Source organism: Canis aureus, chromosome 3, assembly GCF_053574225.1.
Source record: "Canis aureus isolate CA01 chromosome 3, VMU_Caureus_v.1.0, whole genome shotgun sequence".
NCBI classification, from domain to species: Eukaryota; Metazoa; Chordata; class Mammalia; order Carnivora; family Canidae; genus Canis; species Canis aureus.
The window spans coordinates 73,931,819-73,948,577 of NC_135613.1; the positions used below are offsets into that span (position 1 = coordinate 73,931,819).

The following is a 16,759-nucleotide window of genomic DNA, read 5'->3' on the forward strand; positions in this document are numbered from 1 at the left end:
GCGGGCGGCGGCGGCCCGGGGCTCGGCCTGGCGGAGCGGCGGCCCGGCGTCGGGAGCGCAGGCCCGGGCGCGCCATGCAGATTGCGGGGCGGGCGGGCGCGGCCCGGCGCTCTGCATAGCGGCGGGCGGGCGCAGGCGGGCGGGCGGCGCCGCGCGGCTCAGGCAGGTTCCGGGGCCCGCCGCCCCCCCCGCCTCCCCGCCCCCCTGTGTTGTCGCCTCTCCCTCTCGCTGCTTCACTTCACGGGGCGAACATGGCGCACAGCTGTCGGTGGCGCTTCCCCGCCCGGCCCGGGACCACCGGGGGCGGCGGCGGCGGGGGGCGCCGGGGCCTGGGGGGCGCCCCGCGGCAACGCGTCCCGGCCCTGCTGCTCCCCCCCGGGCCCCCGGTCGGCGGCGGCGGCCCCGGGGCGCCCCCCTCCCCCCCGGCCGTGGCGGCCGCGGCGGCGGCGGCGGGAAGCAGCGGGGCCGGGGTTCCAGGGGGAGCGGCCGCCGCCTCGGCAGCCTGCTCGTCGTCCGCCTCGTCTTCGTCTTCGTCATCGTCCTCAGCCTCCTCCGGGCCGGCCCTGCTCCGGGTGGGCCCGGGCTTCGACGCGGCGCTGCAGGTCTCGGCCGCCATCGGCACCAACCTGCGCCGGTTCCGGGCCGTGTTTGGGGAGAGCGGCGGGGGAGGCGGCAGCGGAGAGGTAAGGGGGCGAGGAACCCCCCGGCCCGGGGTCTCGACCCTCCGCGGACCCGCTCCCCTCCCCCATCGGGATGGAGGAGCATCCCGACCCCGGGACCCTCCCGGGGTCCCCGGCCCGGGGCAGACGGCCCGCCCAGCTCGGGACCCCCCGTCCGGGGGTGCGGACCCCCGGGCGCCCCCAGCCCCCGGGGTCGGGCCCATCTGGCCGCGGGCGTTTGCCCGCCCCCCCCGCCCCCACCCCACCCCCCACCCCCCACCCCGCCCCGGTCCCTGCCCCCGGCCCCGGCCCCGGCCCCGGCCCTGCCCCTGCCCCTGCCCCTGCCCCAAATCCCTTGGCACAGACCCCTCGCCGGGGTTTCCCATCCCGGGACTGAACCCCTCCTCCCTTTCACAGATTACCTCATCCGAGCAAGATTCCTCCCTCCCTCCCTCCTAGAGACCTGATCCCGCCACATCCCCGCCTCCCTCTCTGGGCAGATGTTGGGCTCTTGGGGCACTTCTCCTCCTGGGCATCCCTCGGGTGACGGCCTCGCGCGGGGCCACGTTCTTCCCCCACCCCTGGGGGACCCATGTCCCTTCCAGCACCTTTGCTTCCGAAAACCTGACGAACCCTCCTTCCTCGCCCCATCCCCGGGCCGGGTCCCTGCACTAGCAGCCACTCCCCCTTCCTTCACCTCCACCCTGCATCCTCCACCCCCACCCCCACCCCCACCCCCACCCCACGCAGATAGATCCTCCCTCCTCCCTCCCCTACCCCGCCAGGAAAAATCCACTTTCCTCTCCACCTTGCCTCCCTTCCCCTGCTCTCGCTCCGGAGATAACGGGGACCTCCTCCTACCGCCAGCAGGCTCTTTCCCCCATCTTAACCGAGCTACAGTTTCCAGCCTCCTGGGCGCAGGGACTCACTCTACCTTCACTCCACCCTCTCCCTCCCTTAGAATGAAGGCTTAGTGGCATCTTTGAGACGAGGATAGTCCACTGTCCCCCAGGCTCAGAGAGGAGCAGCTTTCCACCATTCCCCCTGGAGCGGAGGCTGACTTTCCCTCCAGCTCTGGGGAAGGGGGCCCCTGCGAGGGGAGGTGTTTGCGGGGGGACTTGGGCAGCATCCTCCCAGGGGAAGCAGCTGCTCTCCTACCCCACCCACTGAGCCTGAGAGCACGCAGTCTCCAGCCCTAGCTCCCTCCCGCCCGTCTCCTCCTCTCCGTCATCTCACTATTGATCCACCTTTTTCCTAGGCCAATCCTGGGGCTTGGAAGGGGTGCGGGAAGCAGGGTTGGGGTGAGGAGGGCTAGATGAGGGACAGTTTTACTTTATTATGCCGGTGGTGGTGGTTGCTTTGGGTTGGGAGGAAGAGGGGGCTATGAAGCAAAGTTATTCCTTAGGAGGAGGAGTTAGGGTTATCTCTCTCTCTCTGATTCTTCTGGGGGGGACCCGAGGTGGATGAAGGGGACAAGAGCTTTGCTCCTTCCCCATTAGCACTGGGGCAGGAATGGGAGATGCCTCGAGGGGCGTTATTCAACCCCCTTCAGCGAAAAGGAAAGTTGCCCTGGGAAGGGAAGTTGAGTTCAGGTCCAGCCAGTGGCGTTGCGCATTTGTTTTCCATTGGATGCAGAAGGGGGAGTTTGAATTGTAGGGGAGGCGGGGGGGAGACTGAGATGGGGGATGCTAGGAGGAGGAAGAGCAGCTGCTAGGGGCTGAAGCGAAGGGGGGGTGGTGGTAGGGGGTTGCTGCTCTGGAGTGCTCTTGATTGAAACAGAAAGGGAAAGATAACAACCAGCCGTTTCCTGCGTGCTCTGCCGTTGGTCCCGGGCAAACCCCTTGTCCCCTATTGTGCCCTGCACCCCTCTAGATATACGGAAAGATCCTGGGAAGAAGGGGAGGGAGGAGGTCCCAGAGACCCTGGCCCCTCCTTTCAAGGAGCTGGCATTTTTTAGTTGTTAGTCTTCCTGCCTCCTTTTTAAAATCGTATCTAAGGCAGCCTGATCAGGAGACTGACAACAACCCGCCTTCTGACAGAGCAAGGAGGACATGATGGGGGCGTGTTCCTTGCTATGTAGCTAGCTAGCTGCAGCGGCCCTCTTCCCTGCCTCTCTCTGCTCTCTCTCCACCTCCTTTTCCCAGCCTTCAGAAGGCAGCTGCAGTCAGCAGGGTTGATTGAGACTATTTATTGGTTGCTGTAGATTATTATTTTTTTTTGAAAGGCCAATTCTGTATTTTTTAAGCTAACAACACAGATCCCATGTAGTTGGAGAACCAAAGGCCTCATACATGACAAAAAGACTGAACCGTTCAGGTTACTTGCATGGAGTTGGTGCTTAAATGTGAGTTGATTTTGCTTTTTTAAAAGATACAGCAGCAAAAAAAAAAAAAAAAAAAAAAAAAAGACTTACTGACATTTCATTTACCTGCTTATTTTTGAAATTGAGACTTGCCTGGTTATATGTAGAATTTCAGCCCCATGTATATTTGAGTATAATAAGAAAGTCTCTATTAGGAGAAGTTAGTCTATTTTAAGGGGGATCCTGAGAAGTATTTTCTTCTTGTTTTAGCATGTTTATGTATTTTGTATCGAGGGTCGAAGTGTTCACATTCCAAATGTTGTTATCACATATTCAAAAGCAAAGTTCTATGCTGACAGCTTCCAATCGTAGCTTTTCAAGAGACTGGTTAGAAAGAGAGTCACCTGGATTCAGGGACCTAATGTCTGGGCACCAGAATATTTTATCTGTTGGTCTTTGACAAATCACCTTTAAAGTTTTAATCAGGTGCTAACACTTCCTTAAAGCCTGTGAAGGAACTGCAGTTAACTTCAAATAAGATTATATTCCTATGTTGTTGTTGTTTTCTTTAAAACTTTGGCCTGAGCATACTTCACTCTGAGAAGAGTGGTTGACTCCTGACGTTAAACTTCAGTATTTTTTCTGAATTGGGTTTGAATGAGCTGTTGTTCCATTGGGTAAGCTTTTTCTGTGGTAGTTGGAGGCAGTCTAGTATGGGCTGATGGTATGCGTTGATTAGTGCTAACCCATAGTATGGCTTAGGACTAAATCACTTAGTAGTGATTAGATCCTTTGACCTGGTAGTTCTCAGTGTAGAAACCAAGCATTTTGTTACAGAGTCTCACAAATCAATGATAAGGTTCCCAAAGGGAAGTTCAGGGTTCCCCTGGGCAGACACACTTAGAGAATTCTAAAGATTATTTCTCAGAATTCACTCACAGAGCTGTATCAAGTCTTGTCAGGATTCATTAAGAAATGGTTTTGTGACCTAAAATGAGTCTACCCTCTTTAAATTCTGGTCTGCTCTAAGTGAATAATGACTGTAACTTGTCTATAACAAAATGTAAGTTAATACTTACAGAACTAGTAGGTTCAGGTGGTTGAAAGGTAATAGAACTTTCAGATCACTTACCTGTTTAAACTCCTTCAGTCACAGGAGACTTGTCCTTCACTGACACAGGTCCCCAACTTCCCTTGTTATGAACATCTCTGGGTAACAACTACATATAAGAGTTCTTCATGACCAAATTCTATTAGCATGGGATTCTTTTAAAAAATATGTAGGTGTTGCTGGTCTCCTCTGTTTGGGCTTTTTGACAATCAGGAAGTAGAATTTAAGTTTTACTTATTTTACTGAGCAAAGTATGAAATCACAGAGGTGTGCTTCTTCATCTCCCCTTTTCCCTCCATAAGTGTCCACTTTTCTGAGGATTGTCTCCAGTACTGTTAATGCCACTATACTTTGCCATCTAAATAAACACAGTACAGCATCCTGCCTGTTGATGAGAATTTGAGCTGTTTTTAATACAAACTCCAGAAGTGTAAACGTTTATATATCAGCAACCAGCCTTTGTTTATTAATTTCATAGTCTACTTACCTTCCTTACCACCTCATAAAATGTTGAATTCAAAATTTCCACCTTGATCACAGCATGACACATTTCAAAGAGACATAAATCGAAACTGAATGACAACAGTGTCTATATTTGCTTTCATTTGAAATGGCAGTTTAGTTGAGGTAGACTGAGGCACACTCTTGGTTGGGCCTAAAAAAGATGGTTTTCCTGTAGGCAGAAGGTGATTAGAGAGTACCTGTGATTTTTGTTTTTGTTTTGTTCTGGGTGTTCACTGGACATATGTACCAAGAGGGGGAGTTGTTTTGTCGTGGCCTTCATAGCTAATCCTGAGCTTGACAGAAGGAAAAGGAAGCAAGAGAACACAAGTGGAATAGAAGAAGCCTCAGAGTGGAAATCAGTGGACACGGGCTCTTCTTGTGCTCATCTCTCTCATTGACCAGTTACGGGACCTTGGGCAATTCACTTTTAACCTTGAGTATCTGATCCATAAAATGAAACACTTGGGCTAAGTGTTAGCTCGTGAACTTTTTCTGCGCCAGTATTCTGATTGTTCTCTATCATATACTTTTTTTTTGGTCAGGGCAGAACTTTTTATTCTGAGTTTATTTAAAATAGAGTCAGAGTCGGTGAGCCTCTTTGGTGATTTTTAACATTAGTTTGTACATTTGCCCATTTAAGCAGTGCTACTTTGAGGAAGAGAAATTTCACCTTAGTACAACTTTAAGTGTATGGACACAATATAAGGACTTAACTATGTGGAAAAAGTTCTTTGCTGAAGTTGACTAATCTATAAGAAAAATGAAGATAAGATTTTATTTATTTATTTATTTATTTATTTAATTTATTTATTTTTATTTATTTATTTATGATAGTCACAGAGAGAGAGAGAGAGGCAGAGACACAGGCAGAGGGAGAAGCAGGCTCCATGCACCGGGAGCCCGATGTGGGATTCGATCCCGGGTCTCCGGGATCACGCCCTGGGCCAAAGGCAGGCGCCAAACCGCTGCGCCACCCAGGGATCCCGATTTTATTTATTTTTTAAATAAAATTTATTTATTCATGAGAGACACAGGGGGAGAGAGGCAGAAACAGAGACAGAGGCAGGCTCCACGCAGGGAGCCCGATGTGGGACTCGATCCCGGGACTCCGGGATCACGCCCTGAGCCAAAGGCAGGCGCTCAACCGCTAAGCCACCCAGGTGTCCCGAAGATCAGATTTTTAAATACAAATCATTATCTTGTGTTGCGAGGCCCTCTTGGTTGACTAAGTTTGTTTCATGTTTTCCATGTTATGGATTCCTGACCGCAAAAGGGAAGTTATTTTCGGCCTAGGTTGTTGTATTCCTTTAGGTGTGTGAGTGTTTAAATGAAAAAAATTCTGTGCACCGATGAATTGATAAATTCAAAGTGACAGTCAGTACCTGTGTTGCTGGGAGCAGCTCCTAAAAGGCTGTGAGATGTAGGACTCTGGTTTATACTGAGCATCAGAAATGTAGTCTTCAGAATTTTTCTTTATTCTCACTGAAAACCATATGACATGTCCCCATCGTTTATTTCCATTTGGTTATCTTAAGGCATAGTGCTCCTCTGGGAAACCATCATTCACAAAGTAGTGATTTGCCTTCTGATTGGAAGTTGAGAAGAGAAAATAATCCTATCTTGACTTCATTTCCATATCTTTGCCCACCTTGAAGCTGTCCTCAGAGCATCTGCAGATTCAGACTCCATACCCATTGCCTTCCTTGCCCTGTAGCTAGAGGAGGTGGTGACAGTGCTTTGCTTGCTCTGAGGCATAACACACTGCAGTGTGCCCCTCTCTCTCTCTCTGGGAGACTCACTGTTTTAATTGTAGGTCTCCTAATTAAGATCTCTTTGTGCCTGCCCACATTCCACTAGTGTTGGCACAGGACTTCAGTTTCCTTCTAGCACTTAACTTAAGGCCTTTGGTAGGGCCTTTTGTGAATATCTTGTCTTTCCATTCTTCCTCTGCCAAGGTGGAGAGCCCAGTGGCATAGACCTTTGAGAAAAGGGGGAGCTGTGTGACTGTCACTACTTCGGGAGGCATTTATTCCAAGATTGCTGGGATGGGTACTTGCGTTGTTTGCATATGTTATTTTCAGGGATTATTAAGGAAGGTTAAATTACTAATGAGCCTGACATAACATACCTGTACTTTTTAATCAGATTTTTAACCCTGTGGGCACTAAAGAAGAAAGAGAAAGCCTAAAGAGCTCACTGTTAAGAAGAATTTGTTCGGGTTTTACCTAGATTGGTTTAAAGCTTGAGAAATACAGTTTTGTCATGGAGTAAATCACAGACTCGTGATTTTTGTAGACTGGTAGGTTGTGAAGATAAATGAAATTATTGATTACTCCTGAATTGTATCAGATTTTAAAACATAGACTGAATGAACATTAGCTTTGAGATTTGAGTGAACCTTTTTCATTAGAAAAGACTTCGAGAGGTTCTAGAAATTGTTGTTAATTCAGAATATATATATATATATATATATATTTTAAAGATTTTTTAAAAAATTTATTCATGAGGGACACAGAGAAAGAGAGAGGCAGATACACAGGCAGAGAGAGAAGCAGGCTCTTTGCAGGGACCCTCATATGGGACTCGATCCTGGGACTCCAGGATCATGCCCTGGGCTGAATGCAGGCGCTCAACCGCTGAGCCACCCAGGCTCCCAGTTGAGAATACTCTTGTAGGCTCCAGTATTTCTTGAGAAGTTTAGAGATTGGCTAGGCTTCTAGAGTAGTTTCAGAAGAAGGCAAAATAATTGGAAAATATCATTTCACTTTAGTTTCCATTATACTAGTGCTCAAAACGCAGGCTATCCTTTAATGGATCTAATTGTGGCATGCTAGAGGAAATGCAGTCTTTATTAGGAAAAAGGAATCTTAAATCCTTCACCTGGGCCCAGATGGTTTCATTGATCACATTAGTATGAGGCAGGCAGACAAAGGGCTACTTTTTTGTTGTTGTCATTTCATTGGTTGTGAAGAAGGCCTGAAAGAAGGAAGTACAGGATCTTTATGGCATGCATTAAATAAAGCTAGAGGCCTGCGCTCTTATACCTGAGTGGGTGGTTTTATGGCCTAATTCTCTAATTGCTGGCATTTATGACAGTGTGGATGCTACTGGCCCTGTGGCCGAGGTAGATTATGTTGGGAACAGGGAGAGAAAAGGGGTCCTTTTGTTGGCCTTCTCATTTTCCCCATCAATGAGATCTCTGAGAAGGCCCTGAGGAAATGCACGGACACTTGAACTGAGGGAATGACATCCCATAAAATGGTTCTTTATGTTTTTAAAAAGGACGAGCTGCTTTTCTTGACCTATCCAAAGAAATCCATACCACCACTGTTAAATATTTCAATGAGCTTTGTACCTTGTCAGGTTACACACCAGGGGAAGCCAACCCATGAGGCTGTAGCTACTGCCAGGCGCTTGCTTTTTAAAGACTAAGGCACTTGCGAGACAAATTTTGTCGTGTGATGTATAGCTGTTGGTGGTGATTCAAGTCTCCTTGTAGGATTAGCACAAAACTTCTTAGACGCCAAACTTGGCTTCACTTTTTAGATGTTGGACATATTTAATGAGCATTAGTTTTAAAGAAATAAAGATAGAAATGTAAGAGTTAGTTGGCAGTTTTCTGGCTCTGAAAATTCCCCTTCCTTTGAAATGAGTAGTTGTTTTTCTATTTGACAAATAAGCTGAAGGGATTTCCCCAGAAAACTTACCTTTAATTATCACTGCAGCAGACGCCTTGTGTCCTACCAGTGGAGTGGATCTCTTCCACTGGCATTTATCTCCAGAGTTGGAATTTCTTTCACATATTTGATCTCTTTTCTTGCATTTGTGTTGTTGTGTTTGGTTGGAATGCTTGAGTGTAGATGTTTTGATGTCTTTCAGCAGCCAGAGCTATGAACCTCTCTACATTGGAACTGTTTTAGTGAGATCCATCCCTTATAATCTGTGCTTTGCTGAAGCATCATTGTTTCATTCTCCTTTTACAGCATCAAAGTAACTGTGGCTTTCTGTCTTGAATTAGGAGAGTAATATTACTTGTGAGGTGTGTTGTTGGAGAACATTTTTTTTTCAGCAAGCTCTCCTTTGTACTATCTTGGTTCTGAAAACTGGGGAGAAGTTAATCATAAATATCTCTACAATAAATAGCTACACCCAGAGGAACAAATATTTACACATGTCTGTATTCAACTTCTGTCCATCCATGAGCATTGACTAATTTTTAGATCAAACGCAAACATACAACATTGTTCCTAGATTATTGCCTTTAATTGTGAGTAGTAAAACCATGTGGATAACATCTCTTTAAGCTTAGTTAATGAGAAAATCCTTTTGTAATCTCTCTGGCTAGGATTTTTTTATTTGTGCATATACAAATATCTTTATAAAGGATGGTGAGAATCTTATTATCTAATCTGTAATAGTATGAGATAGTATAGCACAGTAATTAAGAGCTGTTAAAACCATAGGCTCGGATTTAGACTGCCTGGGTTCAAATCTTTGCTCCCCCATTTATTAGCTGAACGACCTTGGAAAAGTTTCTTAACCTCTCCATGCTTCAGTTTCTTCATTTGTAAATTAGCAGTAATCAAGCTTTATAAAATTATTGTGAGGCTTAATTGAAATTATGCATGCAAAGTACTTAGCAATTTGCCTGGTACATAAGAATCCCTAATTATTATTAGGACTCAGAGTGTGAAAGGCCATGAGGGCTATAATCGTATTTTTTTTTCCATCAAGATAACTGGGTTTTATTACTCTGATGTATGCACATATATGTGTACACATATATACCTATCTGAGAGCTGTAATCTTGACTTTAGAAGGTTCTTGACTGGGGTCTTGGGTGTCAAGTTCATTAGTAAGCTAGGCATAACCAAATTGTATGGCCAGCCACGCATCTCGGCAACAGTGGATACCATTGGTGTCCAATGAGAACATAATTAGAGATAAGGCCAAAAAGGGAGGAAAGAAGACAGTAAATAGGTAGGACACCTAGGCATTGGATGTCTCCATGAGTTAGTTGCATAGTTACTAGGCCAAGGCAACTATGTTGGGGTTGCTACTTTTGATCTTCATACCTTTTTATGTGTGAGTATGAGTACTTGGGGATCCTCTGCAATGATTCTGAGGCCCTTCAGGGTCCTCTGCTCATTCACCTATACTAGTTGACATTTGCTCTCAAGTGTCAGCGTGGGGAGAGTTAAGTGTTGGTCTACAGAGAGCGAAGCAATTAATAATTTAATTATAGAGGAAATGCTAAGTTGTAGGTTACAGTTCCTGGAGGTTGGAACCTAGCTTGAGAAATAAAGAACCACAAGTAGAATAGTCACAAACAGATTAAAGTTTAAGAATAATCAGTAGAGGGTAGTACGCTTAAGGAGGAAGCATTCAGTTTTGCTTTATCTCTCTTTTAAAAAAAGTTTGCTAAAATACCGAATACACCCACCATTTATAGATGAAGAAACTGAGGCACAGGCATGCTAGGTAGTTTTCCTGAAGTCACATGGTGAGTAAATGGCAGAACTAGAATTCACATTCAAACCTTTATTCAGGGTTTGGAAAGCTCATTCAGACTCTGGCACTATCTTCCCCTCTTTTCTCTCCACACCCCCTCCATTCATTTTGTGAGGCTTGTCCGTGATACTGTTGCAGGGTTTAACCTGTCCCTCCTGTTCTGTTTTTACCATCCTACTTGAAATTTCCATTACCTTTGCATGGATTGTTACCATAATCTCTTAACTGGTCTTCCTGCCTTCCTTTTCACATATACAGTGTTGCCAGTGGTTTTCTTAAATATAGATCTGATTATGTCACTTTATTCCTAAAACCCTTTGCCTCCTCACTGAATATAAAATAAGATTTAAAATCCTCAGCCCTTCATAATCTAGCTGGCCTACATTTCTACATTTTGAACATTATCTCCTGAACACACATTCTCCCTTAATATGCTTCAGCCATGTTGGACCACCAGTGTATTAGATGTTCTGCATAGTCTGTGTGTATTTGCCTTTATGCCTTTGCTAATGCCTCTCCTCTGCCTCAGAGTCTTTCTCTTCTTGCCCTACCTCTGGCTCATTCATCTTTCATGGCTCAGCTCCGATCCCCAGATCCCACCTCTTGCAAGAAGCTTTTACAGATACCACTACTAGTGGAAACTCAACTCTCCTTTCTCGTTTTCTTACTGTACATAATACCTACCCTAAAAGGATTTACTCCAGGTTACCTTGTGGTGTAAATACTTTAAAAAAATAATCATTTTACAAAAAATGTTTATTTTTAGAGAAAGAGCACATACGAGCAGGAAGAGGCAGAGGGAGAGCAAGAATCCCAAGCAGGCTCCATCCATGCCCAGCCTGGAGCCCCACACGGAGCTCCATCTCACAACCCTGAGATCATGACCTGAGCCGAGATGGAGAGTCACATGCTTAACTGACTCAGCCACCCCAGAGCCCTGGGTGTAAATACTTTTGATTATGTCTGTCTTCCCCCCATTAGACTGTGATTTCCTTAAGACTTGGACCATTTCTAAGTCACCATTTGTGTTTTATATTACTTATAGTGGTGACTTTCCATATAAGAAGGTGATGAGTGAATGTCTGTTGAATTGAAAATTTGATACACATACAACTTTTAGGAATATTTGCAAGGACAGCATTACAGAAGCTATTATGTTGTATAAGACTTAATAGCAGGTTAACTGAGTGATTTTTTTAAAAAACGGTTAAACTGAGGTGTCTGGGTTAAGCACCCAACTCTTGATTTTGGCTCAGGTCCTGATCTCAGGGTCGTGAGATTGAGTCCCCCGTTGGCTCCCCACTGGGCATGGAGCCTGCTTGGGATTTTCTTCTCCCTTTCCCTCTGTCCCACAGCCCCCATCTCTTAAAAAAAAAAAAAAAAAGAAAAAGAAAAAACTAAATCAGGTGTGGCAGAGGAATGTATAAGAGAGCCATCAGAGGACATTTCTGTAACAGTACTGAGTGGGTGTTACAAGTGGTGTTGAGGGGTCATGACAGGTTACCATCATCTTTTAATATAGATAACGCCAGCATTGACCGTCCCCTTACTTGAGTGTTGTTTCCATTTCTAGGTTCCTCAACTTAAAGGGGATGAGGAGACGTTGGAGGCGGTTCTGAGGAGACTCAAAAGATGATTATATGATTGGAAGTCAGTCCTGTGAGGAAAGGTTGGGAGAATGAAAGGTTAAGAGGCAACTTAACTCTTCCAAAGACCTGAAAGGGTCTATTACTAGGAATGGTAACCAGCTCCTTTCCAGCTGCGCGGTTCCAAGAGTAAGAGAAAATAGGTCTACACTGAAGCAATGGGTAGTTACGTAAAGAACTTGTTTCTTTTGAAAAAGTTACCAGAAGCACATTATCATCTTTTCTGGAGGTGAAATTTTAAAGTATGGTCCTGCCAATATATATAAAAAAAAAAATGACCTCTCAAACTTCCCTCTCATTCTGGGAATCAAAAAGTGTATTTTCATTCAGATCCTAGAGGGTGTGGGTCATGTTTTATAACTTCTTAATATACCACAGGGGTCCTGGGGCCCTGCTGGCTCCCTAAGTATTTGACTTGAATTGTCAGTTTGTGGCAATAATTAACTTTCAGTAATAAGCTCCAGAGAAATGTCTTTATGAAGCGATATTATCGTGGTTTTATAGGAGAATAAAAATGTAGTAAATGGAGCTAAGAGAGAAATCTCAACATCAAGAGGAACCAGGGAAAACAGTAGGTGTGGTCTCACTGTAGGAAACAAACAAGTGTTTGTAGCTTTTATGTTCATTTTCAGTTACAAAGAGATGTGCTGCAGAATAGCCCTTGGTAAGGTTATCACTGCTTGTGGATGTATTATAGCAAGTGCTTTGTAAATCCTTTCCAATCTAATATAAGCTTGCTTCATGTGAATGAGGATTACAAAGGCCTCTGACCCTTGGCTTTTGAGGCTATGTGGAGGACTTGCATCACTCAGAATGAAACCTTTTTAGATATGTTGGGTTGCAGAAAGCATTTCCTGTACAGTCAGAATGAAAACTGTGAATTGGGATTATTCATATAGATTACCAAGAGTCTGGGCAGAGCTGATATTAAAGCCAGCTCTTTTTCCTACCAACTTATAGTTCCAAAATCTTGATGGGTTATTGGCACTTTAGGACTTTGGAATTTAATACTGAAATTATATATAAATTCTTTTAGGTGAAGTAATAGGAGATTTATTTAAGGTTATATACATAAAATGAATTTTCTAAGTTTCATAAGGTAAATGCTGTCCATGCTTGGCCAGACAATCTCATTAAATGATTGGAGTTCAAAGATGCAGCTGGATCCTTGCAGGAATTCTGCAAGTGGTGGCAAAGTCAAGGACAGTTTGGAGTCCCTAATTGTAAAACTGGGTGTCACTTAAAAAACTCTGGGAATTGGAAATGTGAGAGATTCATGCTTTTCCTGGAACTTTTTTTTTTTAAGATTTTATTTATTTATTTAGATTTTATTTTTTTATTCATAGAGACACAGAGAGAGAGAGAGAGACAGAGACACAGGCAGAGGGAGAAGCAGGCTCCATGCAGTGAGCCTGACATAGGACTTGATCCAGGGTCTCCAGGATCACGCCCTGGGCTGCAGGCGGCGCTAAACCGCTGCACCACCGGGGCTGCCCAGATTTTATTTATTTTAAAGAGAGAGAGAGTGCAAACCGGAGCAGGGGTGGAGGTCGAGGGAAAGAGAGGAGGGGAAAGAGAATCCCTATGGATCCCAGTGTGGGGCTTGATCTCATGACCTGAGCCAAAATCAAGAGTTCGGACGTTTAACCGACTGAGCTACCCAGACACCTCTTTTCCTGGAACTTTTATTTATTGATTTATTATTATTATCTTAAGATTTTATTTATTCACGAGAGAGAGTGAGGGACATAGGCAGAGAGAGAAGGAGGCTCCCTGCAGGGAGCCCTATGGGGGACTTGATCCCATGATCCTGGGATGACAACCGGAGCCAAAAGGCAAATACTCAACTGCTGAGCCACCCAGGTGCCCCTTCCTGGAACTTTTAATTGCTAGTCATACAGATTTAAATTTGGAAAGCAAACGATTATGAAAGCAGAGAATAATTGTCAGGATTCTTTATTTTACTTGAGAGACTGTAGAGCTGGAGTAATAAAAAAAAAAAATACCAGGGACTTTTTTTTAATAGGTTAATGCCACATAACGTGGGCTTCTCAGAATGTGATGGCAAACTTCCAAATACGATGTGGTAGTCAGAGGAGAGTCACAGTTGGTTTTTCAAGATACTAAGAACACAAAACTTCCTAACTTCTACATTGAACATTAATTCCAGAAAAATATTAGGTCAAAATGATGTTGGCTGACTTGGTAGCTTTATTGTTTTGCCAAGGAGAATGTTTACCTTTGTCATCTATCTTCATGTTGCTCCTTCAGAAAACTGACTTTACCGAATGATAAACCATGTTTACCTTCAGAAAGAAGGAAGTTGTGAAAACCTCATGTTATTGTAGTTGCTCTTGGTCATTAAGCAGTGCGTCTATCCTCCCAGAAGGAAAGATGCACCCTGCCTTTTGTACCAAGATATGACCAATGAGCTAGATGAAGAAAGTTGAAATTTTGTAGTAGAAGCTTGTAATTGAATGAGCATATAACTCAAAAAGAAGTCGAATACCTAAAGTTGGCATATGAGGGACCAGAACCTCTTGTAATAAAAAGAACCATCTCTGAAAACGCTGTTGGTGTTTGTTTGCTTAATTTTTCCAGCCTATTCAAATCTGGTTGTGTTGTGGTACTTTCCTGTTAAACAGAGAAGAATAAATCTTGTGAATGGTGCTGATTAACGTAATTTCTGCAGTATATCAGGCTTATTTATTCTGCTTCCGACTTGGAACATAGGAATGTGGAAATATACCTTTATTGATTTGTTCTAGTTTGTTTTTTTTTAAGATCCTATGAAATAATTTGGGGCATTGCCATGAATCCTTATAGCTTACTATCTGATGTAGTGTCCTCATTTTCTGTGCTTCGCTTTTCTTTTCTTTTCTTTTCTTTCTTTTCTTTTTTTCTTTTCTTTTCTTTTTTCTTTCCTCTCCCTCTCCCCTCCCCTCCCCTCCCCTTCCTTCCCCTCTCCTCTCCTCTCCTTTCTTTTTTTAAAAAAATATTTATTCATGAGAGACACAGAGAGAGAGAGAGGGGCAGAGACACAGACAGAGGGAGAAGCAGGCTCCATACAGGGAGCCTGACATGGGACTCGATCCTGGGTCTCCAGGATCAGGCCCTGGGCTGAAGGCAATGCTAAACTGCTGAGCCACCTGGGCTACCCCCTTTCTTTTCTCTTTCTCTTTTTCTTTTTCTTTTTCTTTTTCTTTTTCTTTTTCTTTTTCTTTTTCTTTTTCTTTTTCTTTTTTTTCCTTTTCCTTTTCCTTTTCCTTTTCCTTTTCCTTTTCCTTTTCTTTTTTTTTTTCTTTTCTTTCCTCTCCTCTCCTCTCCTCTGCTCTCCTTTCTTTTTTTAAAAAAATATTTATTCATGAGAGACACAGAGAGAGAGAGAGGCAAAGACCCAGACAGAGGGAGAAGCAGGCTCCATGCACCGGGAGCCCGACATGGGATTTGATCCCGGGTCTCCAGGATCGCGCCCTGGGCCAAAGGCAGGTGCCAAACCGCTGCACCACCCAGGGATCCCTCTTTTCTTTTCTTTCTTAATTTCTTTCTTTCTTAATTTCTTTCTCTGTTAATTTCTTTCTTTTTTTTTTTTTTTAAGATTTTATTTATTTATTCATGAGAGACAGAGAGAGAGGCAGAGACACAGGCAGAGGGAGAAGCAGACTCCATGCAGGGAGCCCAACATGGGACTCGATCCCGGGTCTCCAGGATCAGGCCCTGGGCTGAAGGCAGCACCAAACCGCCTAGCCACCCGGGCTGCCCTCTTTCTTTCTTTCTTTTTTTTTTTAAAGACCATTGAGCTACTCTGAGTATTTCTTTCTGAAGCAGGATGGGTGGAGTTCACCTTTCCCATTTGAGTGGCTGTTTTGAGCATCTTTGCTTTTCACTCTTGTTGACATGGAATGAGGATGAAGGGTACTATTACTTTCTTGAATGACAGAGTGGGTAATATTTTCTCAGGTGACAGTTCCTAGGTAGAATTGAATCAAATATTTGAAAACAATTTCATTCTTGCGTGGGTGAAAAATCTACTAACTACTATTGAAGAGTGTGTTATTTGGCTTTGCACTCTTTAGTCCTAGGTGACTTTTTTGCGTTAACATTTCTCAGTATCAGGCAGAGATCGTAGTTAAAACAGTTTAAATCTCCTCCTATCTGTTAATATATTTAAATAACCACTGTTCTCTTTAACCACCAAAAACCAGAGAGAATTTGGCCTTGGCTATACCCCTGCCAATCTGTTAACAAGAGACTATGATGTTAGTTCAGTAACTACATAGGTTTATTGATTAGTTGGATTCAGAAACCATCTTGGCTTAAGAAGTTTGTCTCTTAATGTCTGTGTATTTGACTATGCCTGAGTATATTATACTTCTCTCTTCTTACAGAATCAACAACGTTGTTGTATTCCACTTTTTGGAAATGAAGTTACAAACATCACTGTATTTTCTTCCATTACAAATGATGAAAAAGTACTTACAAGGAGTCTCACCTTCCCCCTAAATAGCATTCATCAATGTAGCACTCTACATAATAAGAAGTAGAGAGACACTGGAAAATCTAATTCTTTTTTTTTTTCTAATTCTTTTATTTATTTTATTTTAGAGAGTGGGAGAAACGGAGAACACATATGCAAGCAAGTGGAGGAGCAGAGGGGGAGGGAGAGGGAGAGAGAATCTGAAGCAGACCCCTCGCTCAGCTCCATCTCATGACCCCAAGATCATGACCTGAGCTGAAAGCAAGAGTCGGATGCTTAACCAGCTGTGCCACACAAGCTCTCTTCTAATTCGTTTTTCTTTTTTTTTTTTTAATTTATTTTTCAAAAAACACCTTTTATATAACAGACAGATGACCAAATGCTAGTGCACTAGCATTGAGTAAGTCCCTTCTCTCATGGAACTTACTACCTAACAACTTTTTTTACAGAACTCTGCTTAAAATATAGCATGAATATAAGTAGTAAAATCATAATACTTTGCAAGATACTTTGGAAATTGGTTATTGGAAGACTGGAGCTCTCACAACT

General features: G+C 44.2%; 1 protein-coding gene across 4 annotated transcripts in view; it reads left to right on the plus strand.

The window, feature by feature from the left end:
* Positions 1-249: 249 nt before the first annotated feature.
* Positions 250-16,759, plus strand: part of KMT2A (lysine methyltransferase 2A) — an 88,054-nt gene continuing 71,544 nt past the window's right edge. For 2 of the 4 annotated variants that reach the window (XM_077893724.1, XM_077893725.1), the window contains exons 1-2: positions 250-683; positions 2,905-3,003. In XM_077893724.1, the coding sequence (XP_077749850.1) occupies positions 252-683; positions 2,905-3,003 (531 nt within the window). In that variant the 5' untranslated portion in view covers positions 250-251. The remainder of the gene's footprint in view (positions 684-2,904; positions 3,004-16,759) is intronic. The other 2 variants (XM_077893726.1, XM_077893727.1) reach the window with 1 other exon arrangement.